Source organism: Charadrius vociferus, unplaced genomic scaffold, assembly GCF_000708025.1.
Source record: "Charadrius vociferus isolate BGI_N301 unplaced genomic scaffold, ASM70802v2 scaffold235, whole genome shotgun sequence".
NCBI lineage: Eukaryota > Metazoa > Chordata > Aves > Charadriiformes > Charadriidae > Charadrius > Charadrius vociferus.
Genome location: NW_009648536.1, coordinates 1,809,003 through 1,832,065, shown reverse-complemented (window position 1 = coordinate 1,832,065; position 23,063 = coordinate 1,809,003). Strand labels below are relative to the sequence as shown.

Genomic DNA, 23,063 nt, shown 5'->3' with positions numbered 1-23,063 from the left:
TCTTACTGAAAAGAAACATCAAGAAAAAGATCTTGACTAACCTGCTTGTTTTCATTCTGATGAGCTTGAAGGAAGAGCTGTGTAAACACCTGTATTATGGTCATAACTTCTGGAGTTCCAGCAGTTTCCAGCAGTGCATTCCTAAGCATTGGAAAGTCAGATTAAGACAGATCAGATAATTAATCTGTCCATCACACCACTGTTAACTGAAATAAAGAAAAAAAAGGTACATTCTTTGTATGCTGTAGATTCAAGCTGTGTCTGAGCTCATTATGCCAGTGTGGAAACTGATAGAAATGCTAACTTTGTGGGATTTTTAAATTTTATTTTTACTTTAAAAAACCCATATCCAATGCCTACAAACAAACTAGATTTAGTAAGTATATACAATATACATGCAGATACACATAACTTACCCTACCAATAGGGGAAAAAAGTGTAAAATTAAAAAAGAGACTACCGCAACTTTATTAGGCAAATTTGGTATCTGAACAGTCTTACTGAGTTCAGAGCAACTATTCCCATGCCTACAGTTAAGCATACTTTAGTTCTTTGTGGGACTGCATCCCACAAGCCATCTCAAATTAGGAGAAAGTACAATATAGTAAAATATCCTGGGATATACAACCGCAGAAAAAAACTAACCCAGAAACAAAAACAACCTCCCCCAAAATCCAACTTGACTTAAACTGTTAAATATAACACTCCTTCTGGACCCCGAGAAACAAAAAAACAAACAAACAAATGATCAAATTTAAAAGCTACATATTTAAAAAAACTACACAAGGAGACTGAACTTAAATAATACAGCTGCTGCTCCAGTCACTGTGGTTCCTTAGTGATCATTAAGCAATGAATCAGAAGCACAAACAGAAATGAGTGTATACCAAAGGCGTGCTTTAGATCAGTAATTGCTACAGATTTAATTAGGGACCAATGCATTCCAATGCGCTTTCAAAGGTGGAATCATAAACTCCATTCTGGAGGTTCAGGAAGGTGAATGCTTCAACTGGCCTTCCATAGGGCATAGCATAACCTTGAGCAAATGGAGTATATGGGCAGCAAAGTGTAATTTTCACTCTGTTATTTGAAAGACATATAATAGTAAGGAGAAAAAAAAATGTTAAAAGCAAGCTGCCACTGAGATATAAGCTTTTTATTAGAGAATTGTTTCATTCTTCCCATAATGATCTAAAAGATAAGAATGGCTAACTACTGTAACAGAGAAATTTCACAAAACTACGGGCACATATAATCACTGATACAAACACAAGAAATAGTACACAGAAACTGAAAACAGTCTAGCTATGTGGAGTTCTGCACAGACACACTTTGCAACAAAATAAGCTTCCTCTTGGGAAATAAAAACACAAGTTAATATCCCTGAGATAAAACCGTTTAGCACAATCAACCTCAATAAAAAGCATGCAAATAGCAGGAAAAGTTATTCCTGAAAGAGACACAATGCTTAGATCTGTGCTTCTAACAGAATATTAACCCCCAAAATAAAAAGAGTTTTCTGCCAGGTGTAGAAACATAACACAGTTTCAAAGAAATGAAGTACAAGTTCCTTATCAGCAGCTTTCTAAAATTTCCCATGTGACTAAACAGTATCTTAGTGTCTGCACATCACTTGGTAATAATTGGAAGGATGCCAGAGAAATACAACAAAATGAACACAAACACAAACACAAAGCTGCAGAAACCAACTGGCAGAAACCAACTGGTCTGCAAAAGCCAGCTAACATACACAGCTTCACAAGACCTGAAACACAGTATTTTTAAAACATAAGGGTTTAATACCAACAATGTAGAGGAAGAAGCATACTAAGTAGAAACAATGGAAAGCAAACAAGGCAGCAGAAATGAAGGCTGAGCAACAGGAAAACATGATGAATTTCTAAGATGATTTGGAACATTAATACAAGTGTGAAGTTTTATTAGGAAATACTCTGCTTGACAAAGTCCTGCATTATCTGAGAAACAGCATCTCATCCATTTCTACTGTCTACCAAACGGAAAGGGTGCAGAAGGGTTATGTAGTCCCATGTCATTTTTTGAAAATATTTTTTATACCATGACTCTAAATAAGCCAAGAAGCTTGAACAAATTTTGTCTCGTGTACCATCACAATACACAGCCTAAGACATTAGTACAGATCTGTTGAAGTCGCATCAGTTTCCAACAGCATTTTGCTTGGGGAAAGCGACTGGTCTCAGCTATTCAGCAAATGCCAGCTGTGCTCAGATGCTGGACCACAGCAACAGAAAGGACGGGTGTAGCAATAGCTGCTGGGTGGTTCCACTGTCACAACACAGCCGTCTACAGTTTCTACAGCAAAGACCCTTCTGTTAGTGCCTGCACAAACCTTAACATGCTCATAGAGGCACAAATGCCCCCAGACACTTGCACCTGGGAGTCCTTTTTTCTTAGGAAGGAAAACACTCGATGGACAAAGAATGTCAGTCACTAAACACGTTATTGTTGTATTGGAACTGTAATACTGATAAACCTGTCAGTAGATCTACTTAAAAAGAATGACAATATCATAAGTCAAGCAAAGTAAAGAGAAAAAGCAACTGAAAACAGAGTACAAAGGACTGGAAGCCCCCATGTGGTAAACGATATCTATTGCTTCAAAATAATCTTAATGCATTCAAACCCAAACTCATTATTAACAGGCAGATCAATAGTTTAATGCCATTAAGAGCATATCTCATATCAATCCTGAAGACTATTAACATAACGTAAAAGAGGCTACACTGGTTAGTGCAAACGTTTTAGATAAATTCCATCTTCAGGCCAGCATGAGCCAAGCCATTTCAGCATTTATTTTTCACCTCAAAATCGTATTTCAACCACAAATCTCTACCAAAGTACTAAATAAATTATAAATTTTAAAGGTTAAAATACAATGTAGTCAACTGTCAATTATATTACAATGTTACTTTTATGTAAAGTTCACGTGATTTTTAACATTTTTCATTATTTGCAGTATGTTACACAGAAGGGGACGCTAATAGACACAGCTAAAGAAAAAGGCATCCTGAAATGATACTACATCCCAGATTATAATACTCCTTCTCATGAGGAAAACCTCAATGTTTAAACTGATAATTTGAAACACTTCCCACTATAATTTCAAAACTTACTTGAAAATTTCATTAACAATTCTGAAAATGGCAGGATGGCTTGCTGCTTGTGGCTGTTGATAAACAAATGAAATAAAATTAGTCATTAATAAGAAACAATTCAACTGCCACTGTATAATTTACAGCTTAACTCATGGATGCTATTACACTGCAATTATTAAACTGTAAATGTCAGATCAACTCTTAGTAAATCCTCAGATTTTCTCAGGATTAGGTTCTTCAAAATAACTGTATCAAAGTCATGGAAGGAGATCCACAGTAATACCAAGCAGGCTAAACAGCTGACAAATGCAAACACCTGGGATCCCAAACTGTTTATGACAACAATCACTAACAATACTGAAGGTGGCATATAGAAAGAACAGGCTGTTGCACGCAGTTGCTGGAGGCAAGATACAGGGAGCAGAGTTACAAAAAGCTTTTCTCTCCTCTTCACAGACATATCCCTTTTGGATATGCTTTGAGATTCTTGCTACATCTTCAAAATTAAATTCCAGAAATTTATTTTATTTTATCACCTGTCTTTAACACTACCACACACATTTTGGTCCAACACATTTTTTCACTGTATTATCTTCTTCTGTGAATTTCGGAGTTGCTAGTACAAGCTAAATATCTCGGTGCACCAAATTTTTTGTTGAACTAGTGAAGATTTTTATCATGCTACCACACAAAAGACTGTTTTAAGAAAGTTGTTGTATTAAACATGCACTAGTAAACACACTACTTTCTAATCCCATATTCTTAAAATTCTAAGATTTATTAGGCTTTTACAGAGAACCAAGAAAAAAAACTGCTTACGCATCCCCCAAAGTATATTTGGAGGGGGAATATATTTGTTATCTTTGTTAAAAAAAAAATTCATGCTTTGTGTTTCTAAAGTCAGCACCTGAAGATTTGATAAGAATATAGTTCTTGAACAATCTAACATGTTTAGTAAAACGCATTCTATAAACTTCAGGATGATGGAAGGAATAGGATTTATAAATGGCATTTATTCTAACAGCTTTTAGTGCCTGACACACTACTCCAAAGAAAACTTTCACACTTTTGTTTCAAGCTAAAAAGTAACAAATAGAATAGAATGTTTTTCTTTTTCAGTGCACACAGATAGAATGAGGACTTTATATGATCCCTATGTGACAAACCCAGAAAACAGACAACCTTTAACACAAACTGCCTAGGAAAGCTCCTTGAAAAGCTCCTTGTTTCTCACAGTTGTCTTTGCCATACTGGAAATATTAGGTGGCACCTCATTTTCATGTTTTACCACACTTTTTCTCTGTCACACGCCTGTAGCTAAGTTGTCCTATTGAACGTATGCCATCTAGTGTTCCAGAGTATTTACAGACAGTGGTTTGGACGTGTGAAGAACAGCATGCAGCTTGGTGCAAGGTTGATCTACAAACTTCCAGTGCTAGAGGGACAAGAAAAGCTGGCTAGCTAAGGCAAAAAGGACACGTTCACCTCTTTTTTTTTTTTTTTAAAAAGGACATGTTCACCTCTTATGTTTAAAAAAAAAGAGGAAAATTTGGCCTAGACGATCTCGAGGTGCCTTCCAACCCTAACGCTAACGCTAACCCTAACCCTAACCCTAACCCATTCTGCAATTCTGTGAAAACAGCCGAAAGTGAGAAGTATGTTTTTCAGTCCTGTGGGCTGAATGGTCGAATTCTCCATTTCTCCGCTGTCTTTTCAGACACTCTGCCTACCTTTGAACACATACTTCTATGATGACGTACCAACCCAATGTTGCTTAGACAAGCTGAGTATAAACTAGGAAGCATCCATCAACACGATGCCACACATATCAAATCAAATCATAGCTCTTTTGAACAAGACCAAAATAAACGTGCTGTATGCAACAATGAAAAACCCTCCACCCTTTCCTGCCAGACACCAGCAATCAACAGTACTCACTACAAGAAACCACAGTTAATAGCTCCTAGTATTTAAACTACAATACTGAAATTGATATTAATTTCATCACTGGTGTTCAAAAGGGGGGAAAAAAAACCCACAAAAAACTAAACCCCACCATTGTCACTGAATTCCACAAGATTTTCATCAATGGAGTGCATGGAATTAATTTGCAAGCACTCAAAGTAAGAATGCTATTATAGTCTCCAATTTGAAGATGAGCCTATTGTGTAGCAGGACTAGAGCAGGTAGCACAATTCTGCTGTGGGCCAGCTGCAATTCTGGAGTTTGGGAAGGACTATAAATTTCAGGAGTGATTCTCATAGGGTTTTCATGTTGTTGACATTATGTCCTTATTATAAAAGGCATTTTATGTTTTAATAATTTTGTCTGTGACCGTGCAATATTTTTCACAGAAAGCTCAGCAAACTAAGCATACTGTCTACCAGGAGCTTGTTCCATCACTTTTAAAACATGCACAACACATATGGCACAACACACACTAAACCAAAGAGAGACAAACACAGGGAACTGGAGCTGCATGTGTGGTATCATGATTACATATTTTAACAATGTTTGCCTCTTCAGAAAAAAGAACACACACACAAAACCACTGGGATTTTTGAAAGAAACAAAATAGGAAAAATATACTGTAACATAAAGTATTACATACACAAGTTCTATGGAACTACACTGCTTTTGTATCTGTATTATCAGAAAGAATCCTAAACAACTAATTTACAATACAAACCAAGACCTGAATAAAGACATAAGAAAAATACATTTGTATCTACAAGATGCAAGTAAATGGCACAAAGAGGAACATGTTCATAATCACATACTATGTTTTAGTCACATCATAGAAAGCTCTGTAACAATCACAAGTAAGGTAAACGCACAGAAACAAATTGTACCCAAGATCACACTGCAACAGATTTGAGGTGGTAACACCACAAATACAAGTTCTCGACTTCCAGACTCACATGTAATTAATTAGACACAACACTTCCACAGCTAAACACATCTAGCTTTAAGAAACTACTACACTGCTGTATGTAAAATGTTGTCTGTATCTCCAAATTGTATATTTACCTGTATTCCTGAATGTTATATTTACCAATTAAAAGTAAGAAGTGCCACTTAATTTTTTTCTTATACCAAGTGCCAAATGTATTTTTATTTTGAAGCATACACTTATTTTGAAAGCACAAACATCTTTTTACAGAGGTTTAAAAAGCTCCTGAATTCATCAACATTATGAATAAATTAGTGTGCAACTACTTCAAAAATTTTACCATAACACCACAGGTTTTGAAGACAGGCAATACTGACGGACCTAATTGTAACTCAGCTGGACTGTATAACAACAAGAAAAAAAAAACTTCTCATTTTCTCTCCCTATCCTTCCTCCTTTCTCCCTCGTTAATGCCTATTTCATTGGCACAGCTCCCAGAAAGGTGAGCATGGATCCAGCTAGACTCAAAACTTGGGGATAAGGCACAGCAAGAGGGCAATGCAGGGGCATGGGAACCAGAGCAGTCTCCCACTTGGTACCCTGTCAGGCAATACCAGAGTCACCGTATCCCCCACTAAAACTGTGTTGGGTCTGTAATGCTGTAGCGAAAATAACAGCAAGGGAGACCCAACAGCTAGAGCTTTAACAGCAGAGCGCAACATAATTTCAATGCTGGGCTGGACTCGGGAAAGCTGACAAGCTGGAAAATTAAAAAGCAGCAATGACTGATCGTTTATAAAGGAGAAGCCGAGAAATTTTAAGACCTCTCAACCCATTGCACTTCTCTTCCAACATAACTTTGAAAGAAATAAAACTACTTTGGAAAGCTATCTAAGAACCGAACACAAACTGTAATTGACACTGATTAATTCACATCTCTCTTTATATACAAGTGCTTTAAAAATCTGTTTATACACTCATCTATATAATTTCTGGTAAAGCATAAAATTCTAATATGTGTATTTATTTAAATTTTAGTTGTTAACGCACACATACAAACCTTAAAGTTACTTCAGAAAGGAAGACATCCACTCACTGACCAAATTCTGAAGAAGCTAAAAGACCATTTGTGACGGTCACTTCACTTGTTTTTATTACTTCTAAACAACTATAGAATTTCCAATATTAATTCCAGTTTAGCCTCCAAAGCACAAACTTAATAGCATACCATGTACACCATCACACTCCAATTACTCTTGGAATTAAAATACAAGAGTATTTTATATCAAGCTTCTTTCATAATAGAAGTACAGTGGTTTACAGCTATCTGGGTACTGTAGATCTCTATGAAGTTTATGTACAGTTTGGTTACTGTATCAAGGTATTTTATTTAGATAAATTACTCTGATAATGCAATTATGAAAGAGCTTATTGAAACTTCCTTTGTATTGTACACTATAATCAAATCACTAACATATTTCTGCCTATTTGTACTTTAAAGGCTTGCTTCCAAAGAGAAAAAAATGTATAAATCAAGTTTTGTCTCATGATTCCACTTTTTACTACCATGTCCATAAGGCAAACGGAGGTCACATCCTACAAGTACCATAATCCAACTGCCAAAATATGTATAGGCATATTCCTAAATAAATATTCAAATGTCTTTCATTTGAATATTTGTCAAATTTCAAATGTCTTTCCTGTCTTTCCAGCAGCAATCATACTGTTGGATTCAAAGTGCTGACTGATACAATGTCACACAAGTTTCTTTATAGTACCATGTGCAGGTTGTATAAAATATCATTTATTTCTGGATCACAATATCTGGATCAAATCTTTTCCTTCTATACCACTTCTATGAAGCTTCTCACCCTGTTGTTTTTAATTGGTATTCCACCTCCAATTTATGCACCCTTCCTCTCATCAATGACTATCAATCAGCAACACCCATCTTCCAACTGCTCTCTTCCTTAGGCCTCCGTTCATTCCACTCCTTGTCCACAGGATGTCCTCTCTAAATCAGCACTCAAAGCTGCTGCACTGGCCTTTCCATCCTGGATATCCAATTCTGAAAGCACAAAGTCTTTGGAGCAGAGGCAAGTAAGGACAACCTAAGTGTGGTAGCAGAGTAATGTTCCATTCTTTTCAGGGATCAGGATGTGAAGACAAGGTAAATATGAGCATTGTTAATAAACAATAATAAACCAATAATTAAAACAAAAGATTTACTTTTTATATATAACCTAGATGATTTTTTTTCCTCAGCCACATGTGGTAGCACATACTGTGTTCAATTCACAGTGTATCTGATACAGAAAAATTAGACACAGGCCTTGTATATAGCCTTGTCTTGGAATAGCTAGATCCCCAGATGACACATGAAGTGCTGTAGACGCCAAGCATTTACGAGATTTGCGAGTATCAGAATGGATCCCTAAAACAGAAATTTGCAGATTCAATTAAAAAGAAAGAATATTTAAAGAGAACCTTTTCCTATCTAAAAAACATGCTCTGTAAGCAGCTTTATAGGCTGAAAACAAGACACCATGTGCCATTTTTTAATTCTATCCATTTTATGAAATATATAATTTAAATGCATAGCACGCACGCTATTTCACACTGTAATTAACAACTAAATTTACATTTAGTGTTGCAAACTAGCTCATTATTTTGGAAAAGGTATTGTGTCATGTTTTGTCATAGGAAAGATTTTCAGTGCACTGCATAACACAGCATTTGAAAACAAACTTTAATTACAGTTTAACAAATGTTTTGTATTAAGAATTTTGTTCAGGTTTACAAACAAAACTAAGTAACTAAGCAGTCCATAACAAAATAATCTACAAGGAATTTCAATTGTTTAAACTGCTAAACTCCCAAGGGCACAGAGATTGAAGTAAAAACAGATTCAAATCCTTCCTGGCCAAAGTTTATAATTTTTTAAGACAGAGGCAGGTAGTCAGCGCCCCCACCAGTCAGATTGTCCTCTCCATCCATTCTTCATCACTGGACGAAATCTTATTTCTCTTCTACCCATTCAGTGTAGAAGTTAAAATTTAGTAACGTTTGCAAGACTCATGATTTACCTTTGCATTAGCAAATTATATGCCACATGACAGCCATTTCCCTCAAATATGCTGACGTATTTGAAAACTCACTGTAACTTCTGAAGCACCAAAAAGCAGTATCAAATGTACTACATGTTGCACATACCAGTAACGAGTCTTTTATGACACAAGCCACTTCTTCCAGTGAATTCAACTGAATGGAAACCAGTTGGTCTAAAAGATGCAATGTAGCTTTTTCAAGGCTTGGTAAGTGACGAAGCCAGAGGCTGAAGACAGCTGATTCAGGGAGGGAGATCTTCTTCCTGGTTTAGAGACAAAAATACTGTTTTCCCTGAGAAACTGGAAGGGAGACCAAAATGTACCTTTTTTTTTTTTTTAAAGCACATTGAAGATCAACCTGCAGCACGAAATAGAAAATCTCGTTTCCGGTACTCTGTTAGATATCAAATAATAACAGCAAAGAATAACAGAGAATCACCATCATCTACAAATGAAACTTTACCACATGTCTTTAAAACCTAAAAATTTTGTTCTGATGGATCCTAGCAAAAGGAAGCGGAAGATTTAAGCCTGGAGTTCCCTTCCTCTCTAGAGAAAGGTCCTGCCCCACAGTTGCGCTGTTTCAAACCCAGACTGCTTCCTGCAGACCAGTCAGCTCAGAAAATGTCAGCAGCTGACAGAGATGCAAGGAGGTCTGGCTAAATCAAAGCATTACCTATCTTTGCAGAGAAATTAAAAAACAAAACAAAAAAAAAAACAACCCCCAAACAAAAAATGAGGTAGAGGTGGGTAAGTCTTCAGCCCACCAACACTGACCTAAGCCTTTTAAAAAACAAACGGTTAAGAAGGTAATTATCTCTTCACTTAAAGCCTTCAACTATAGCTCGGATGAAGTATAGTGTTGCATCACGAGGAAATAAAAGACACAGTTTATTTTAAGACAACACCGTAGTTTGTGTTGACCAGCACAAAACAAAATATAATAAAGTAAATACCCAAGAAGAAGACATATCACAACACAAAACATCCTGGAATATTTTTGCGGCTTTCATAATAGTTGCAAATTAAAAGGTTAAAAACAAAAAAAATACATTAATATCAAGAAATATCTGCCTTGGTCTTAAACCAAGTTAAGACCAAAACCCCTAAAATTAGGCTGGAGAGTACATGCAAACTAAAGCTGCTGATAAAGAACAAAAAACATCAGCAGAAAGAAAGATTTAATAGCATTTTAGGATCTGTTTTTAATGTATGTATTTTACCATACATTCGTTTAAATATCAGCCTTCAGAATCTGATTTCCATTGAAAAGCTGTATTTTTCTCCATTCAAAACTATGTAATAGCTTAATTTAAATGTGTTCATCTGTAGACAAGAAATACATCCAAGTACACAGAATTTGAAAATTGTAAAACAATGCTCAATTTCAAGATGCTGTTTAATTAAGCATCACTGTTAAAGGACATATGCACATCAGAGTAAATTAAGAATGACAAGAGATGATTTAATTTTGCCACAATCCTCTTTGTTGTTGTTTTCGTGGTAGCATGGTAGATATTATAGATATTATGCCAGGAAAAGAAATCTAATAAGCTTACATAGAGATGTTCCAACTCTGAGATTTAAAAACCATACAGGAAGTAAACTGCAGTCATTATCCTTCTGCAACTGAACTTGCAAATGGTCCCACTGGGACAATGCTGAGTTCTATGGAGCACTGCAAGTCCCAGTATTTAATAACCCTGTTTCCTGGAGCAGGCTTCACCCATGTTCAGAAGGAAAACAAGTGTTCAGAACACAATGACAGAGTTAGGGAACACAGAATTCAATTGTTAAAGTGGGGTGTAAAAAAAAAAATAAAAAACCAAGCACATTCATGTTAAGATCATACGAGCGTCAGTGACAGGCCAGGAGTATACCATGCAAAGCACATGTGAACCTACATCTGCTCTCAGGGAAACCATACACTTCTGTCAAGGGCCCTGCAAGAGCCACCTAGTCAAAAGCTATATGAATTCAATTATTTTTGCTCACCGTGACAAACAAGTAACTCAAAAGTTAAGGAAAGCGATGTCTGTTTCAGTCACAAGAACCTCTGATGACCATCCAAAGGATTCAGACTCACATTATGAAGTTGCTAAAGTATGTCATGATGGTCTGCCCATTGGCTCACTGACCACAGTACAGACCATCTATGTTGAACCTGTGAACTTGGTTTGAAAGTTTTCCAAACTGTGTTACTGTTTGTGGAACACATCCAGTCTGAAGCCACAGAAGACAGACAAGTGAAAGATAGCGCTCTCATTTTGGGACACATCTTTCACTAAAGATCTTCACATTCCTTTTTCACTTATTTTCCTCAGCTTCTAGTAACGTGTACAAATTAGTAATTGTGCTTTTCCATTAAGTATTTTTGCTGGATCCCCTCAATGGCGCTATGTAACAATCCTCATTGTAACACCTCAACCATTACGACATTAAGTACAGAGGAAGCAATTAAAACTTTGATTAATAAGGAGACAAATGGATAATTGAGGTAAAATGTTCACAACGGACTTTTTCTAGTATATAAAAATTTTTTTTTTTATAATACAGCCCATCAGCTACAACTTGGATAAAGCAACTCTCAACCAAAGTAGGCTGTGCTTTCCCTGACGTCTTTCCTTCCCTGGCATAGCCAGTCTTGCTGATGTTCAGTTTCACTCAGCTGTTTTTTATTCATAGGCTGATTTTATCAAAATAGTGATTTTAGTGGCAGCAAAACAAGGAAAGTTATATTTCACAGATTGCTCCTATCAGACTCATTAAAAATAAGCTGCTGAAAAACAGGAGAATTTAAAATCTCGAGAATCGATTTCACAGAAAAAAAAAAAAAAGAGAGAAATTTGGAACCACTCAAACATAAGGATCTATCTTGTGCATGGAAAAATAAAGATGGCTCTCAAAATGTCAAGTTAGGAATGTTGACAGGTAAATAACATTTCTATGAAAAGTGATCACGTCTTTTACAAAATTCCTAAAATCCATTTTAGAGAAAAGGTGGGACAAAGTTCCAGTCATTATTTAAAGCTGTTATGCCACAATTTGTACATTAGCAATTTAAAGTTCTGCTTTGGCCTACAACCTGAGTTCTGCTATTCAACTGCAAGGAAAATGTTTTATTAGAATGTAGAACATGTACAGTGCATTCGGCTTACCAACACAGAGAAAAGACATTTAACTGAATTAATAATCTTTATGAAAAAAGCATAAAAATCATACAGACCGACCATGATACTTACTTTAAAAAGGCATCATTCACAGCCTCTAGAAACTCTGAACTGAGAATTTCTTTTGATGCACCTCCTTGGTAAAGAAGGAGAGTTTCCAGCAATGGAGTTAGATCAGGCAAAGTAATGAGAGGGAGACAGAAAAGGGACACATCGTTCGCACGGCTGCCTGAAACTCTGAGGGAAAAAATAAATACAGTTCATATTTCAGAAAAGTCAAAACTTTAATTTCTAAATTGCTAAGATAAAAGATGATTAAATTAATTACAGAACATTAAATGTAAGAGATGAGATACATACCTAACTGCAGAAAAATTATTTATTGGAATGACTGTTGACATGTCACCTATTGCCTGAAGAATCTTAAGGAGCAGTCAGATAATTTTGGTATTTTAGTGCTTAAGGCAAACCACAGTATCAACCCAGTTCTGAAGTGCAGCCAGTTGCGTGCACTTAGAAATCACACCCTTCTTAACAGGGAATGCTTTGTCTTTCCCAGGATCAGCAAAGCACAGGTAAGGAAGACTACAGATACGCAGCTCCCATGTAGGTTTGCTAGACCCTCACAAGAGACCACCTAGCTGCTTTTAAGGCCTCCTGTTACTTCATTGACCCCTCTTCTCTCAACAGAGACAACTTCTATGAAAGGAACAATACAAATCCTGCTGTCTTTAAGTGCTCAGTTGAAAAATTTTTATCTTACAGATCTACAGTTGAAGGAATATGTAACACTTTCAGATCTTAATATACTAACCACTCGCTTGACCTGCTTGCTAAAATACATGCTTGGAAATTACTAGAGACAGTGGAACCTGGAACATAAACAAAACATGGAACCTTTGGAACATAAACAAAAAGGAAAATGGCATACAATATAAGAGATAACATGTGCAAAAGGAAATCACAAGTCTCCCAGGGTATACATAGTTTCTAGAACATGAAACTGCAGATTTTTCTACATGCAGTTTTGAAAGGAAGACATTTATGAAGACCAAAAACTCCAATATATTGAATTCTAGCAAATTAAAAACTGCTAGATTGTTTGTGAAAGGCTTCCTTGAGTTGCTGCAAGTTTCTCCCGATTGCATTGTTCACTAAAAATGGTGCATTCTTTGCAAGAACCCAAAACTGTTTTCTTTGGGGAGCCACCAGTGCAGACTCTGAAGAGCTGAGACAGGAATTAACCTACAGGCTGCTCTGAGTAAGAGCTAACCCTCTTGCCCTGCATGTATTAAAGCTACTCCCAAACAGATGTTGCCTAATGATCACTGGCATGTGCTGTGACAGAAGTGCTATGACTTGTGGACATGAGGTACCATTATGGTTTCCACAATGACAGAAATAAAACTTAACACATTTTCAAAGACTCCAATTTCTGAGTAAGTACCTAACCAAATATATGTTTAAGGTTTCTTACACTGAAATACTTCGAAATGCAGTTTTAGTATGAGAAGTGTTTCTGTGACAATGTTAATTATGGGGCTGGTATTTATTGTGCAGTCATGTTTCCCAGGGTAAATATGTAAAGTTCACAGACTTGGGACTCTTTAAGCCAGTCCCCTTTACAAAATTCTGTTTCTAATTCTTTATCCAGGATTAGCAAAATTTAGTAGCTTACTTTACTCTTACTTTTACCTTTGAAAGAAAAACCCTGCAAAGGCAATTTTCTTCATCTTCTACATAATCTTCAAATATGTTCTTGGAGAATACTGCAATTGCATTCCACTGTGTGTGATGAATGTGTACAGACATTGTCATGTGTGTTGCTGTAAGCACCAGTGAATGGAGAAATGAGAGACAATGTACATCCCTAACTACAAATGACATTATTCTCTGCAGCTTTAATAAGGAGCCATACCATAATTGCTACACTCAAAAATCCACTTAAGTTCAAAGTTTTCCTTTTCTCTGGGTAGAAATCACATATTTTTCTTCCCAACAGTCTCACTAGCTTTCCAGCTAAGTCTGCTTCACCCTACATTATAAAACATGGGTGTTTGTTTTCTACATTGAACAAACCTTTGTGATGATCCTCATTAACCGTGTCCCTGATTTCGGTACTAAAGTCAGCTCTAAATTAATTCAGACCATTTACTATTCCTTCCACAAACACCTAGGTGCAAGAAGGAAGGGAGAAAAATAGCCAAGCTGTTGGCTCATGACACAAGGAAGATATTTCAATAAGCCTCCTCTTTCCTGTAACTTTACAGGCTATGTGGTGTTAAGTCATAAACTCTCTTCATCATGTCAGCAGCTTTGACCCTGAAGACCAATGGTATGTGCAAGGGAGAGCCATACATTTAAAATATAAGACACAATCTGCATTTATAGTCTATATTGAAAATATCTATCCTTATTTTTGCATTTCTTTTTTAACTGAATACACTTAATTTACATGCAATCAAAATGATCTACTGACATATTCAAATACAATAGTTTTCAAAGTACTGACAAAAGACTATGATCTGGATTTCAAGGTCAGTGGAAAGGCACAAATTACACAGTGGGAAGGTATGAGCAAGTCAAAAATAGTGACAACAGTAGCATTAGGCAAATGTATTCCCTTTTTTATGGTCACAGGTTTTGGCTTAATTATGCAGATTTATGCAGTGTGGATGAAGAAGGTGATTATTCTCACTGACTACAACTAGACATGTAGAAACAACCCACACAATGTTGCAAGGTGATTATTAGCATCTCCTGATAATCTGCATTGGAGATCTGGCCAGCGCACATCACAATTTCCTTCCCACCCAGTGTCTCAGACTTTCATCCTTAAAAAAACAGGCCAAGGAAGCTCTAAAAGGGTGGAAATACTATGTGCTTGGGTACATTTAAATAATTGTATCTACAACACTCAGTATTGCCACAGTACTGTTTGGTACCAGATGAAGGAACTAATGGAAGGAAAAGAGAGATTCTTTAAATAAGCACGGACAAATTTTGTCATTAATAACAAGTGCAAAGTAACTACTATTCTGTCATATTAAATCACTCACACAAACACGGGAAAAAAAATCCTTTGATTTTTTTTCTTTTTGCTTTTTCTTATAGTAAATGCCAGTTAGCTTTGGTTATAAGGATGCATACAGCAGCCAACAATATGATTATGAACCTCATGAGTTTCAACAAGGCCAAAAGCAAGGTCCTTCACATGAGTTGTGGCAATCCCCGGTGTCAATACAGATTGGGGGATGAAGGGATTGAGAACAGCCCCGCAGAGAAGGACTTGGGGGTACTGGTGGATGAAAAATCAGACATGAGCCAGCAATGTGCACCTGCAGTCCAGAATGCCAACCATATCCTGGGCTGCACCAAAAGAAGCGTGGCCAGCAGGTCAAGGGACATGATTCTGCCCCTCTACTCTGCTCTCGTGAGACCCCACCTGGAGTACTGCATTCAGCTCTGGAGCCCTCAGTACAGGAAAGACATGGACCTGTTGGAGCTGGTCCGGAGGAGGGCCACAAAAATGATCAGAGGGATGGAGCACCTCTCCTATGAAGACAGGCTGAGATAGTTGGGGTTGTTGTTGGTATTGGAGAAAAGAAGGCTCCGGGGACGCCCTACTGCGGTCCTACAGTACTTAAAGGGGCCTTATAAGAAAAAGAGAGAGAGACTTTTTACCAGGGCCTGTAGCTGTAGTGATAGGAAAAGGGGCAATGCTTTTAAACTGAAAGAGGGTAGATTTAGACTAGATATAAGGAAGAAATTATTTATGAGGGTGATGAGACACTGGACCATGTTGCCCAGGGAAGCTGTGGATGCCCCATCCCTGAGAGTGTTCAAGGCCAGGTTGCATGGGACTTTGAGCAACCTGATCTAGTGAAAGGTGTCCCTGTCCACAGCAGGGGGGTTGGATTAGATGATCTTTGAATGTCCCTTCCAAGCCAAACCACTCTATGACTCTCAGGTTAAGTGTAAACTCGTATGTGAAGCACAACTTCACAAGCTTGCTCGTACCTGAAACTGTCTACATATATATCCAAAACTTTCCAGCTGAAGCCTAAGTTGCCCAAGACTGTAAAAATATCCTCACTGAACTGGAATGATCCAAACCAAGACATATCAAAATGATGTTTTGATAACACCTACCTCCCCTGCATGTTAAGTCCATTGAACTGATTTCCTCTGAGTTCTGCTACTAATGAAAAGACCATCTGTTAAATAAAATAAAAATAAAACAAAATAAGTTACACATACGGCAAATAAGCAGACATTAGTTGCGTGGTTCTCTGTGTGATTGACATACTGTGGCGGTTAATAACATTCTCTGTTCACTCAGTTTGATTTTTTTCTTTTTTTTAATTATTAGTGCCAAATTCAAGCTGTCCAGATCACTGAATAAACTGTGCAGCAAAACAGTTTTTGAACACACGTTATATACCTTCCACATGTAAAAACTAAGAAGTTATTTATTTTAGCTCTGCTTCTCACCAGTTAAGGAAAAATTTTCAGAAAAGCACTACTAATAATTTTTATATGCTTTATCTAAGTCAACGTATTATGAAATATTATTCCTATTATTTTTATATATTAAAGGTAAAGGACACCTTCCCTAAGATTTAGGGCTTATCTACCATTTTAAATGCAGTGCTTACAGTCAAAGAAAATATTCCAAAAGTTACGTTCTAATACACAAAATAATATATATAATTTAAACTTCACAGGGAAAAAATTATGATAGGGCAGACATTTTTGTCATATCACAACAGCAACAGGAATTTTGTTTTTATGGACATCTATTACAGTATAATCTAATAATTTTTTTCTTTTTTGTCCAGAGATCTCCCACTTCATTTTTTCCCTTAAAAGGCTGTAAAAGTAACTGAGGTAAGAAAGATAAACAAAGTTTAGTTCATGTTCCTTATAACAATGACAAGTCCATGTATGTGCTTATAAATTGGTGATTTATTATTAACAAAATTTTGGTTGCACAAAATACTTACATTTTTCACTAAGTGATAATAATAATCTGCTGACGTGTAGCCAAGAGTTGATATGAATGTACTGGTTTCAGCTTCATTACTTTCCCACTTAGAAGAAGAAAGGAGATGGCACAGCAAACTCTGCGAGGAATCAACAGAAGGGCAATAAAAAAAAATATTAGGCTACAACATCCTGTGTAAAAAGAACTGACTGCTATTGAACTAGATCTGGCGTAAGATCTTTTGGTCGGTTGTGGCCATTTTACGCCATGTCATCGAGACAGAAGAGCTTGCAGCTCCCATCAACCATAAGGAAAATGCTGCAGCTCCTACAGGTTCACACACCACACGATTTCAGTAGTTGTGCAATAGCAATGGAGGCCACCCGTGTCAAAACCAGACAGACTTCAGGTAGGTTTCAGTTCTCTGGAAGCCATTTCAATCTGTTATCATCTGGATAGCAGTAGTCACGTTGCTACACAGCAAAAAACTTACCTATAGTCTTGATCAGTACCATGATCAAGAAGAGAAAGCACGAAGTTAACATTTACTTTTCCATATCACTCCTTCAAGAGGCCCCAGTATTTTTATTAGTATATTATTTATATTAGTTTAATTTGCCGAATTTCCTCATTGTCTTGAAATGATAATTATAAGATTTTAGTTTGACATTTACTTCTCTACCAATTTCACTATGGAATGGTTTATGTCACATTTAATAAAATCCTTTTAACACATCATATAAAAATCAAAACAGTCCTTTGATGATAGATTCAGACTAAAGCCAGAGTAACATGTTTGATACACTGATTCTGCAGGTATATATGGAGGACTTTGAACATAGTACTCTGGTTTCATGCTTAGAGAGGACTCTGAACATAGTACTCTGGTTTCATGCTTTCACTCTTCAGCGCTATACAGCAGCTCTGCTGTCTTTTGGACAGATGTTACACCCCAGCACCTTCCCAGCTGAACACAGTTATGAAAACGGTTGTGTGAAATCTTGACCAGGTTTTTGCATCCTGCTGTCGTAACTGAGCAGAGGTAGTTTTATGCTGCTTATTAAATCATCTGCTCTGAATTTGTTAACAGTTTTCTTTTCTTCCTGTCCGCTACTGCTACGTGCAGATATAACAACAGCTACATTCCCTTTCCAAAGGTTCATTTCAGGGCTTTATATATCACTGACACCCAAAGCATAAACTAAATTACACTTTGTATGGCAATATGTATAAAACCCTTTGTAACGGAGGGTCAGGATTAGCAGACACTGAAAAAGAATTTCATTTCAAAAATATGTAATTAGAAGGAAAGTGCAGATGAAAACTCTGGGAATTCCATGGTCTTAGGGGGCTTCACTCTATCTATTCTTTTAAAAAGATGGATCTCATGAAAGATTCCAGACCAAAAAAATAAAAAACCAGTGATCTCATTTTCTGCTTTCAGAAATACAAACCACATATTTATGCACGCTTTTGTTGAGCATCTAAAAAACTAATCTAAGTAACTGCTTTAGAAATCCTGGAATTTAGATATATTCCATATATTACATTTGATTATTGTGATAGAGAAGATACAAACTGCAGAAGCACACCAGACGTCAAAGAAAATTCATTACTATCAAAGTAAGAAACAATCATTTGGGACACCTTATTTATTATACTTTTGTTTAGGATTATTATACTACCTTGGAGACTTGTGTTAAATGCCTAAATATCCTTTACTTTCATTGTAAACCTGGTTTCCTAAACCGCGCCGAACAGGCGAAACTGCTGTTATACCGCCATCTAGTGACTTCCCTAAAACTAAGGCGAAAGGAAAATGCTTGTATCAAAACAAATTTTAAAAGAATTAATTTACATGCAACTTTTGCATTTTTAAGAAAAATATATGAAAAGATGGATTTTCAGAACGTACAAGCGTCTAGATACAAGCATCTTAATCAATTTAATAATATGGAACCATGTATATTTTTATTGTCCTTTGCAACCATCGCTAAAGTTAAAATTTGTTTTCAGAAGACTATCAAGGGTTCAGACAAGCAGTTGCTATACAATAGGATGCCAAGTAGAACTGCCAAGTAGAATGAGATATGGGATCAGACTGCAAATTGAAAACAAAATAAAGGAGGAGTTAGCAACAACAAATTTGGGATGCCACTTCTGCTAGAGCTAAGGAGGGGGCTTGAAAAGTAGTTTGTTGGATTGCTCAGTGAAAGACCTGCAAAAAACTTCACCCATGAGAAGAACAAACATAAAAAGCTCTGAAAAGGATTTGACAGGTTGACATGGCAGCTTATGACAGCTAAATGAGGGAGTAGCTTAAAACCCCATACATTCACCTGTAACACTACAAAATGTACTGTCTAGTGATCTTCTCCGTAACCACAATTTACCTAAAGATAAAACTAATCAAATACTCTTTATGTGAAGACTAATTTCAAAATTACTTTCCCCCTGTCCTTGTGCAACAGTCATTGTTCACCAATGAATAAAGGAAAAGACAAGACAAAATTACTACACATCATCAGAGTCTGCATATTGCCTGCAACATTTTCCTAAGTTTTGTTGGTTGGTTGGTCGGTTGGTTTTTTGTTGGTTTTTCCTTTTCTGAGCACTTCACTACATCCATGCTAGGATTTTACAGATCACTTCAGCTATTTTTTTGGAACACACAAAACCTCTGAACAGCCAGAAGGGGGCAAGGGAAACAGGGGTAAGGAGATACTGTAGTCCAGATGAAAGGAGGTATTGGGTATGTATAAAAGAAAGGCATGTATATTAAAGGTGAAAACCATTTAGAATTCAAGCTCTATGTCTTAAATATTTCATTTTACAGTTGCTATTGCCAGTGCAAAGCCTGAGACATACCTACATGCAACAAAGATAAGAAATTCGGTAACAATACTTTAAAGCATTTCTCTTCTAAGGTTTAAATGCTTTCTTTGGTCCAAAACACATCCAGAAAGTTCTCCTTCTCTCTAGAAAATGTAGCTTATTTACTGCACATGATTCTGGCTGTAGGTGATACTACTATACATGGCATTAGCAGGGAGCCATCTAAAAGAAAAATAAATATTAACAATTCACTCTTACATTTGACAAACGGACTGTTAAATGGCTAAGGAACTGGATAGATGGCTGTGTCCAAAGAGTTACAGTCAATGGCTCAATGTCTAAGTGGAAACAGTACTGAGTGGTGTCCCTTAAGGGTCCATACTAGACCAGTACTATTTAATATCTTAATTATCAAAAACACAGTGTAAACCAGGAATCACTAATTTTTAACTAAATGGCAGTGACAACTGCTGTTTCTACCTCAAGCCTCAAAGTTCACAATGTTTAAATTCCAGTAATTCTCAAATCTAAAGGGACTGTACCAGTAGTTATTTCATACCATACTGCAGAACTTCATTAGAATCAGCTCTAAGACCAAGTGTAAAAGAATGTTTTCTTATATGCAAGTTTCTCCTTTTACTTTTGAAATTAACTCTTTCAGGAAATACTATGGAGAAATCTAGAAGATTTCAGAAGATTTTCTCACAGAGGTTCTTATAGGATGCTATAGAAATATTCAAAACTATTAATATGTTCCATTACTGCATTATGAAGCCCTCACAAAGCATTTTGGAAAAGAAATAAACGTAACATTTTATATAGCCACAGTGTGGATTCCTGGGGTCAGAGAGATCAGTAGTTAGAGACTAATGACTTTTAAGGAATCATTTCGAACCCAATAGAAGGTATTCAAGAACATGATGGGAAAGTTGCCAATATGAAGTGGACTCCTGTATTGATCATCTCAGCCATGAATCCTAGCCTACTCCAGCAAAGTGGACAATTTGAGAACTACATAATCGTCAGTTATTATGACTGTTCGATTAAGCTAAGACAACTCTTTTGATACTCGTATTTAAGTAATGAAGGCTGATTTCCACGTGGTACAAGTGATTTGTTGAGTTACTCCATGAAGTTGTTTCTCAGAGACAACCATCTCTTGGAGCATAAGCATCTGTGAAAGCCTAGAAATTATTTTCCTGGAGCAGAATTTGCCACTCCACTAAGATAAGCAGCACAGCACCAGGCAGATATCAACTCAGGTAGCATCCACAACGCCAGCAAGGGGGAGGAGGTGCCTTGGTCTTCTAAACACTACCTTTGCTAAGCAGGGATCCAAGAGCTCTGAAGCCTCAACAGCTCAATGTCCAAGTGGAGACCAGTGATGAGTGGCGTTCCTCAGGGGTCAGTACTGGGACCTGTACTGTTCAACATCTTTGTTGGCAACGTGGACAGTGGGGTCGAGTGCACCCTCAGCAAGTTTGCCAATGACACCAAGCTGTTTGGCGAGGTAGACACGCTGGAGGGGAAGGAAGCCGTCCAGAGGGACCTGGACAGGCTGGAGAGGTGGGTCCATGCCAACTTCATGAAGTTCAACAAGGCCAAGTGCAAGGTCCTACATCTGGGTCGTGGGAATCCCAAGCACAAATACAGGTTCGGCAGGGAATGGCTGGAGAGCAGCCCTGAGAATGACCTGAGTGTGCTGATTAACGAGAAGCTCAATATGAGCCAGCAATGTGTGATTGCAGCTCAGGCGGCCAACCGTATCCTGGGCTGCATCAAAAGAAGTGTGGCTAGGAACGTAGAGGAGGGCCACAAGGATGATCCGAGGGCTGGAGCATGTCTCCTACGAGGAGAGGCTGAGAGAATTGGGGCTGTTCAGCCTGGAGAAGAGGAGGCTCCGGGGAGATCTTATTGCGGCCTTCTAATCCCTAAAGGGGGCGTAGTGATAGGATGGAGGGGGGATGGCTATAAAATGGAAGAGGGCAGGTTTAGATAAAACATTAGGAAGAAATTTTTCACTTTGAGGGTTGTAAGGCACTGGAACAGGTTGCCCAGAGAAGCTGTTGAGGCCCCATCCCTGGAGGGGTTCAAGGCCAGGCTGGACATGGCCTTGGGCAACCTGGTCTAGTGGGAGGTGTCCCTGCCTACACCAGGGGGGTTGGAACTCCATGATCTTCAAGGTCCTTTCCAACCTAAACCGTTCTATGACTCTATGATTCTTTCTGTAATAGGAAATATCCTCCTACTCATGTCGATAGGGAAAAATATAGAAGCCTGAATTAAAGGCACAATTACCTCTGAAATTAGACATCAACACAGAAATAGCACTTGATTTTTATTACAGGACCACATGACAAGTTTTATGCTAGGAACTGTATTTGTGTAGCAACTGTCCTGGAATTTATGACAGTTTCAAAGACATTCCAGGGGAACCAGATAAACCAATTTGTTTCTGGAAACTTCTCAACACACTCGCTCCAAAGTATTTATGATTCTGAATGTTCTCAGAAGCAGATGTGAAAATCAACAGGGGCAATATATTTTGGAGAGAGGAGACGGATGGTTTCACTGGGATGAGCAATTCAAACCTGATGCTGATTAGGACTTCCCAGTGACACTACTGGGCTCTTTTTGCCAACTTGGATGAGTCGGTCAAAGCAACAGGTAGAGCAGGATGGAACAGAAGTATCTAGCATTTATCCTAAAGGACATTTATCTTTAGTATATTCTCCTTGAAACACAGAGTGCCATTATTTTTTGAGAGGAGATCACTAATGACATTTTGCTGAAAATTATGATTTATATGAATTTGTTGGAACCCGTACAACACAGATACCCAAGGGTAACTTTCTGAAATCTGGTCAAGTAACAGGTTTATTTCTGACCTTTCCATCTGCTTCGACAGAAACCAGATTTCCCCAGCTCTGCTAAGAA

The 23,063-nt window shown here is 37.3% G+C and overlaps 1 protein-coding gene across 1 annotated transcript in view; it reads right to left on the bottom strand.

The window, feature by feature from the left end:
- The window catches only part of FANCC (Fanconi anemia, complementation group C), a 67,795-nt gene that overhangs the window by 14,039 nt on the left and 30,693 nt on the right, over window positions 1-23,063 (bottom strand). Inside the window, exons 4-9 of the mRNA XM_009885834.1 lie at window positions 17,311-17,430; window positions 16,457-16,521; window positions 12,377-12,541; window positions 9,241-9,397; window positions 3,153-3,205; window positions 42-141 (exon numbers count right to left, since the gene is read on the bottom strand). Coding sequence (XP_009884136.1) covers window positions 42-141; window positions 3,153-3,205; window positions 9,241-9,397; window positions 12,377-12,541; window positions 16,457-16,521; window positions 17,311-17,430 — 660 coding nt within the window. The remainder of the gene's footprint in view (window positions 1-41; window positions 142-3,152; window positions 3,206-9,240; window positions 9,398-12,376; window positions 12,542-16,456; window positions 16,522-17,310; window positions 17,431-23,063) is intronic.